The sequence below is a fragment of the Cryptomeria japonica genome, chromosome 7 (assembly GCF_030272615.1).
Source record: "Cryptomeria japonica chromosome 7, Sugi_1.0, whole genome shotgun sequence".
Classification (NCBI taxonomy): Eukaryota; Viridiplantae; Streptophyta; class Pinopsida; order Cupressales; family Cupressaceae; genus Cryptomeria; species Cryptomeria japonica.
In genome coordinates, this window is record NC_081411.1 from 110,978,558 (window position 1) to 110,987,471 (window position 8,914).

Genomic DNA, 8,914 nt, shown 5'->3' on the forward strand with positions numbered 1-8,914 from the left:
ATAAATGGGAATGACTAACTAAGGAGGTGGTTTGAAGAGTTAAAATTTAAAATATGGTATAAAATCATAATTCTTTCTAAAGATTTTTGAGGGTTCTAACACACTAGTGCAAGATTGTTTAGGTCAAGGTGCAAGGAATTAACTCTAGCTAATAATGGACAATATAGATTAAATGAGACAAAATATCCTAATTTTTTGGTTAAAAATCCAAGGGTAAGTTTCCTAAGCTATCGAGTAATGCAACAACCCAACATAGTCACACATGGAATTAGGGTTAAAATTTAAAGCCTTATGCCACATTGTAATTGGATAAAGACCTTCAAATATCTTATAGTATAATGCTGAATGAATGTGATACTTAGACACCATTATATGAATGTGTTGTCTATGAATTTGATGGAAATGTATCACTGAAGTGTTGAATGATTGACCTTACACAATAAATTTATTCAAATATTTGATATGGTAAATTTGATTGCATATCTAGTGAACAAATTTTAATTATGATTTAAATGCTGGATTAGGTGGTATGTATGGCCATTTTTTTTCAAAGAAACAAAATAACAATACAAAGACAACTTGTTTTTGTGATAGTGGTTGAAATTGAAAAAAAAAAAACTTCTTCCAATCCTTGATATATGTACATGGAGATAATCTCAATAAATGCCAAAAAATGATATTAATTTGCTAGCTTGATGTGCCTCTTTTAGGTGACTTCAATTCCCATAGATTTGAACCTTATCTACGGATTTAATCTTTGTGTGTAGATTCAATTTGGTACGTTTTGTACTTTAAAGTCATAGTGATAATACTATAGAAATATATCCATGTTGTTTAAAATATTTGTATTTAGCTCTACCTTGTTGCCAATATTGATTTGACCATGTCAAGTGTTGCTAGTTGAGTCAACACTCCTCTATAGCCTTAGGTTCTACCAAAAAATTGATATCAAATTGATAACTTGATGTCCCTTTTTTAGGTCACTTCAATTTCATAGATTTGATCTCTGTGTATATTCAATTTGGTAGGTTTTGTACTTTAAATTATTGTTCACTTTGATATTTAGATCTATAACAAATAATTATCAAAATTTAGAAACACTTTTATGAGTTTGCTAGACAAATTTATTCTTCTTTAATCAAACTCTTATTTCTAATTTAACAATTCTATAAATACTCTCATACTTTGTGACCTAAATTTAGAAATGCTTAATTCAATATTTGTCCCTTTTATCGAACACCTTATAGACAATTTAAATATTCATATTATTTTGCACCATTTTTTGTACTGGTTATTACATTCATAGCAACCGGAATAAGTCCAGACGAATGAGCCAAAGTACGCATTTTTCAAATTTACGAATAGATAACGTAAAAAAGTATATAGAATATGTTTTAATACGGATTTTAGCTTATTGTACGGTCAATAGCTCCGACCAAAAGTTCTGTTAAAATTAAGTCAACATTTCCCACCCCACAGTGATGTTTAATGGATAAATTCTGATGACTTATTCATTGTATTTGAAAGTTTACTAAATATAGAATTAATAGTTTTAATTGGCAATGACTATGTTTTATGAAAAACAGAAATTTGTGTAACATCGGATTTTTTTTTATTTTACAGGAGTGAGAAGTGAAAAGTGAGAAGGCAGATTAAGAAAATTGAATTAGTAGAAATTACTTAAAAGATTTTGTATTTTTTATCAAATACTAATCTTTTATGAAGAATAGACAACTCCATTTTAATTTGGATAATATATTTTAATAATAATTTTTTTTTTAACATATTCAGATTGTTCAATTAGAAGACTTTTTTGGATTTAAATGTGTACTTATTCATTACCTACTAATCTGTCAGTCAAACCAAAATTACAAATAGCAATTTCATATAATCTAATTATTTTCATAAAAATATATATTTATTCATACAAATTATACTTATTCATACAAATTATTTTCTGAATATATCCCTTATATTGAGGGATGTCTTTGATGATTGGAATCTCTATTTGTGACCTTTTGATCTAGATATACACTTATTTAATTATAATCCCTTTAATTAAAAAAAATATACTTTCATTAAAATATATATTACTAACCTTATTCAGATTTTGATTTTTTCTTGGTCCAAGCATTGGAGTGATTTATAGCTGTCATCATCTATGCTCTTCTTTCAGTCATTATCAGCATTCTGGGTTTTAATTTCTTATTCCACGATTTACTCTGTTGTATTGAAAGATTAAATCAAAATTGAAAAAGTACACACAGAATGAATGGTGCGCTCTATTACAGTGGATGGGTACATCCTTATTTATTTAGAGTAGAAAGAATGGTTGCAAGACACCCAAGTCATTATCAACCAGCTATATAAACTCTACAAGAATACAATCCCTATTATAAGTAGACGAGGACTTCCTGAACAGGGGAAACAAACTGAAAGATTCCTATGCAATAAATAATACACACAAGTCCATGTCAGAGTATCCAACACAGATATAGAAGAAAGATGTTTAGCACATAGCACTCAATACAATCGCTCCTGCCAAAACACTGAATATTGTTGATGGAGTGAAAAGGACTCCTGCATTAGCTGTTGGTCTCGCTCGAGCTGCTGGACTAATTCCTCCAACAGGAGTTGTGGGAGGAAGTAATGATGGTGATTGTGAAGTGGGGGCCGGTGCATTTGGAACAGAAGTTGCAGGAGCAGGGGAAGAGGAAGGAACACTTACTGTAGGAGGCAGTACAGGATTGCTAGGACCTGCAAGCCCAGTTATTCAATTAGTCTTTCTCCTCAATAATATATATATACAAACAACCCACTTAGACACCAGAGATGCACATGATCGGATTTAAACAACACACTCTAAACAAATCAGATATACGCATGATGGGACTTAAACAACACACTCTAAGCAAATCAGATATACACATGATTGACCTTCAACAAAACAGTTTAAACAAATAAGATATGCACACAATTGGAATTAAACAACACAATCTGTACACATGGTCGGACTTAAACAACACTCTTATAAAATCAGATATACACACTATCAGACCTAAACAACACACTTTAAGCAAGTCAGATATATGCACACTCTAAGCAAGTCAGATATATGCACTATTGGACTTAAACAACACTATGCAAATTAGATATACACCTGATCAGATGTAAACAAGACAATCCAAGCAAATTGGATATACACACTATCAGAACTAAACAACATACTCTATGCAAATCAGATATATGTACCATTGGACTTAAACAGCACAGTCTAAGTAAATTAGATATAGACAAGAACAGACTTGAACAAGACACTGTAATTAAATCAGATATACATAAGATCGGACCTAAACAAATCAGATATATGCACAATCAGAGTTAAACAATACACTCTAAACTTCGATTTTCTTAAATGATTCATCTAAAAGCACACTTCAATTATACATACCGGTAACTGGAGCTGGAGCTGGAACGCCTGCAACTGTTCACAAATCACCACCATAACAACAAGTGCCCAAATTAAAACTAATCATCTTGAACTTGAATGTGATTTTTATTTACAACAAATCAAAAAAGATAAAAACACAAAAGAACTGTGCTGTCTGAGTTGGTCTAGTGATGGAGAACTTGTGCTCTCGAAAAAGAGGTCACAAGTTCAAATCTCACAGAAGGATAGGATATGTACAGTTCATCAGCTTCAGTCCATTATTGATAAAAAAAAAAAAAGAAAAAAAGAGAAGAAAAAAAAAAGGTGATTAATTACCTTTACAGCGGGTGAGAGCTGGAGTGCTGATTTTGCAGGCTCCTGGAAGAGCGAGAGCCTGTGTTTGATTAATGGGGATGCCAAAAGCATTACTGGCGATGAACAGCTGACACAGACAGACTGCGCTGGTTTGCACTACTGACGATAATGCAGTGCAGCAGCTCTGTGGTGGAGGTGATGTGGTGACATTGCTTGTAATATACCCTACGCAAGGAGAAAGTGTTGCCATAGATGTTGCACATCCTGTAGACTGAGCTGCCACACCACCATAATTTGCATATCCTGCTATTATTACCACCACAGTGATTATTACTAAATGGATTGGCTGAGGGAATCCCATTACGCCTGTCATTGAAAGAACAAATCACTCTTAAATAAATAAAGAGAAACTTTAAGCCGATTAAAGACAGAGATGTTATTAGTGGGGAATGATGAGTCTGTGGCATCCTTGACTGCAAGAGTTATTTATACAGCCAATGTGAGGATGATTTAGGGATTGCGTGAGTTTGAATTGAAATGCGTTTGTCCACGGAATAGCAAGGTGGCAATACAAACTAGATGGTTTGGTTCACCAAACCTCCGATTTTGTATCTGTTTCGACTATAGAAAGGCTTTTTGAGCTTGAAGATCTGCTATATATATATGTTGTGTCGCTTTTGATGATGATCACCATTGTCAACACATTGAAGCAAAAAAAATTGAAGCCCATGTCACCTACCTACTGCTTAACAAACTTCACCGAATTTGAGTTTCAAATTAGAATCTTACTCATTGTGTCGTGCAAGCATACTCATTGCTGCCAAGAAAAAGTACGGTGGGCTCCAATACAGAACTTAAATTATAAGCTTACGTAAAGTTCCTGGTTCTGGAGGTTGTGGAATGTTTATCTTTAAAGAGCGTGTTTCACATGAAGTCAATAAATGTTTTTTATTTTTTATTTTTTTATAAATTTAGGGTTAAATGTTTATGGTTGAGTGAGATCACAAATGAAAGGGTTCATTTTCATTAATGTTATAGAAATTGCATTTGCATGGTCATGCTTTCTATATTAAATGGGTTACAATGTTTTAAATCTAATTATTAGACTATTTGTATGTTTATTAGGTTTATATTTTTTATTCATATTTTAATTTATTATTATTCATGATTGTTTAAAAAAAATTATTGATTTTATAATGAATTAGGTTTATGGGTGTGGATTTAAAGAGTGTTAGTTTTATATTTGTAGATTCATATTTTTAAATTCAAATTTATCTTTTTTTTTAATTTTTAAATTTTAAATTTTTTCTTTTAATTTGTTAAGCAGTAGGTAGGTGACATGGGCTTCAATTTTTGTCGCTTCAATGTGTTGACAATGGCAATCATCATCAAAAGTGACACAACATATATATAGCAGATCTTCAAGCTCAAAAAACCTTTCTATAGTCGAAACAAATACAAAATCGGAGGTTTGTGGGTGTGAATTTGAACAACGTTTGACATTTGAAAATTTAAAATCTGTCCATTATGAACTATTTTACCAATGGTTGTGGGTTAACATTACATATATCATGTTAATTGTTGTGTTTGGTTAGTTGTATTTAAACATATTCATGCATTCACTTGAAAGCATTTAAGAGGAAAATCTAAGAATCAATTGAGCAAATTTTGACTTTAATTTGCAAAAGGAATAATAGAGAATCTAGAGTATAACTAAAAGATTTATCAAGCACATAATCCTTGATTTATTCCATGCTTATTTTGAAATCTTCACTTCAAGTTGTTAAACTAACCCATCTTAGGATTTGATTGAAGAGAACATGACCATTGTGATTTAGAAATTCTCCAAAATTGTTTGTAATCATTGCTAACCTTCACAATGATTAGGGCTTGGAGAGATTTGGGAAATAGGTTTGGAGACTAAAGGATTCAATGAGATCAAGTTTATAAGTTAATGGTGATTTCTATGTAGACTTTTTTGTAGGCACAAATTATAAAAAATCAAAATATCTTTTTCACATTCCACAAAACCTATAACTTAAGGAGATTGGATTTGTATACACAAAAATGATCCAGAGTGATATATAAATAATTTTTAGAGTCAAATTTCTTTATTTTAGTATAGAAAAAATATTAAATTTCATTTTTTTTTCTTTTGATGAATTTATATTTAAGAAATAACATTATACATACTCAAGAAATAAAGTGGGTGGAAAAAATCATACCTTAAAGTCCAAATGGGGCTTAAGAACAAAGCAAGATAACATAAAACATAAACAAAGCATCTAGGTAGATAGAGCAAGAGTAAAAGGAGGAGGAAGGAAATCTTGGTCATCCAGTCTGTTGTATACATTCATGGGATAAGGGGAAACTAAATGATGGTCCCATCCATGATTATATTCCATATTTTTTTTGAAGTTTTTCATCAGTAACGACTTGATCAAGAGAGATAACAACTCATAATCAAGAAAATTTGTTGGATTCTAGCCAACCTAAAGAACCTCTACTAGTAGGCATGAAAGATGTAGAGAACATATATTTATACTTCATATGACCAAGCCCAATGAAAATGCTCCCTTCTCATGGGAGGAGGAAAAATGTATACAAGAGTTTCTTAAAGGCCATATTAATGCCCATGAGGAGGAGTTGAGTGGGGGAGGGAGTTGAGGAAACCCTAGCAATATTATATGGTACATCACTCTATTCATCTCGTAAAAACCATAAGTGATAATAATCAATTGCAAATTTTGATCTTCCACTTAAATCTACAATAAAATAATAGAAAAATTCATAAATTTAGCATATAAAAATGATCAATCAACAAAACATCCTTAAAAAATAATAAAACAATGTTACTGCATAACTTCTCCTCAAAATATATCTAAATACTATTTTGACTTAGTATTCTATATTTATTTACACTTATGATAGTGACTCAAATTTGATTACTTTAAATTAATCATTTATTTATTGGCTACGTATGTTTTGAAATTGATTAACTTGAGAGAGGGCTTGGACTTGATAAACAATAGGATGGAACCCACAAGCAGTGAGCCCACCAATGCCTACAAAGAGGAAACCCCTTTGTAGAAAGAGAGGCTTTCGACCAGAGCAATCAATAGATGGGGAAAAGGATCTTGAGTCCTCAAAGGCTTACAATTTCAAAATAGAGGGGTTTAGGAGATCACCCCAAATCATATTTTATCCCAAAACCCTTGTGCTTGCAACAAGATAGCCAAGGAAACAAAAAAAAAACATCAACTTTTGAAAGGCTTATCACAACATTTTACTTTCTAGATAGGGAGAAGACCACAATGGTCTCAAAATCAACTAGTTTAAGAAGGTACATAAAATGTTTTTAAAATAGTAAAAACTTATCCAATCATAATGACCACAAAATGGAAAAGACACATAAGGGATAAGAAAAGACAAACCAATAGGATTTTGAAAGGCATCCCTAAAACTTTTATAAAAGTAGATCGCTATAGAAAACATTTCTTGGTTGACCTCAATAGGACCACAATCTACAACAATAGTAACCAACGTGATGGAGAATGACAAAAAGAGAGCCACCAACCATTGAATCACAAGAAAAGCTAGATGTCCTCGCCCTTATTTTCTCAGAAAGAAGAAATGGAGGCAAAGAGGTGACAAGATCATAAGCATATGCCCAAGTTGAAAGAAGCCTTCAGCAGAAGAAGTAAAAAATCACCATAGGAGCATGTTAGAAGGAAGTAATTTGCTCTTTATTTAGACATCCATAGGGAAACTAGCCCTCAACACACAACCACATCCAACCCACAAACAATAGTAAATAAATAAATCCCCAAGAAAAACCTTTATCTATAGAGAAATAGTTAGACACCAACACCCCAAAAACCTAAGCGAGGCCATAAAAATGTAAAATCCACCATGAAACCAAGCCCATCAATAGGGAAGAGAGACAAGGGTGAAGAAAACAGAGGGAGGAGAGCTCAAGCCTAGTAGAAACACTAGACCACACTTTGGAGGTCAGAGGCAACATCAGTGATAAGGTTGCAACAACCTAAGCAAGGACTATGCCAGCCACACACTCCAAACTAGACTACATCCTAGTATGTAAAAGAACTCTTGCATCACTTGCCTCCTTAGTTAAAATAGGGAAATGTGTAAGGAAGTTAAGTAGCAGAACAACTTCTTACACTAACCTTGAGAAGAGGGTATTGCAAATTTTTTATTGATTGTTACAACAGTTATAAAAACTTTAACAAAAATAATCAAAATATCATGCATACCATGCATACCATAACACAACAACACGATGATTTATGTGGGGAAAAACCTTTCGGGAGAAAAACACCACACTCTAAAAGTAGCTCAATATATTATTCAATAATCAGTAAAAGATTACAATATACTTGCAAAGAAAGCTCTTCACATGAGTGCCACTAATCTGAGACTTAGAGGTAACTCAATCACCATAAGACTCTTACACATAACCTCTATCTCACATGCCTCATATATAGGAGATACAATACAAGAAACCATCAAATGGTATTACAAAACCATGGGCTAAAACCACCCAATAAAGTAGAGTTGACCTTATCTCCATTCGAGATTCCCTATGATGTATCGATACACACATCAACATGTGTTCCTCCCTTTTACGACTTGTTTATGTGCTCAATAAAATTTATGTTAGTCCCAACTGGTGCTAAGAGGGGAGGGGTGAATCAACACGATCAATTTTTGACAATTAAAAAAACTTTTAACTCTAATATGCATTTATCTAATATTCATCAATATACTTAATCACTAAAGGAAAACATGCAAGCATGAAAAGTTGACAGTGACACCAAGATTTATCTCATGGAAACCCAAATGGGAGAAAACCATGGTGTGAGTAGGAACTCACAAAATTTGTATTCTTCTAGAGTACGCCCGGTGAGGAACCATCCGTATTAGGAGATTACAAAGACACTACTAGGTGCCACCTGGTTAAGGGATTTTTCTTAAGGCTGGTTAGTTCCTTTACCCTATTAAAGGTAACCTAATTAAAGGACTTAAGAAGATCAATTAAGATGTCACCTGGTTAAGGGATTTTACAAAAGGGACTTGTTAAAGAACACCCGATTAAGAGATTTAAAGTGCAATGGTTAGAAAGAAACAGATGGATGATCTGCTAAATTA

The 8,914-nt window shown here is 32.6% G+C and overlaps 1 protein-coding gene across 1 annotated transcript; it reads right to left on the reverse strand.

Annotated features, from left to right (window-relative positions):
- Positions 1-2,228: 2,228 nt before the first annotated feature.
- Positions 2,229-4,212, reverse strand: LOC131056157 (non-specific lipid transfer protein GPI-anchored 19). Its single transcript, XM_057990509.1, has 3 exons — positions 3,767-4,212; positions 3,452-3,484; positions 2,229-2,757 (listed from the first exon to the last, which is right to left on the reverse strand). The coding sequence occupies exons 1-3, from the start codon at positions 4,116-4,118 to the stop codon at positions 2,510-2,512; spliced, it is 633 nt and encodes a 210-aa protein (XP_057846492.1). The 5' UTR covers positions 4,119-4,212; the 3' UTR covers positions 2,229-2,509.
- Positions 4,213-8,914: the final 4,702 nt, after the last annotated feature.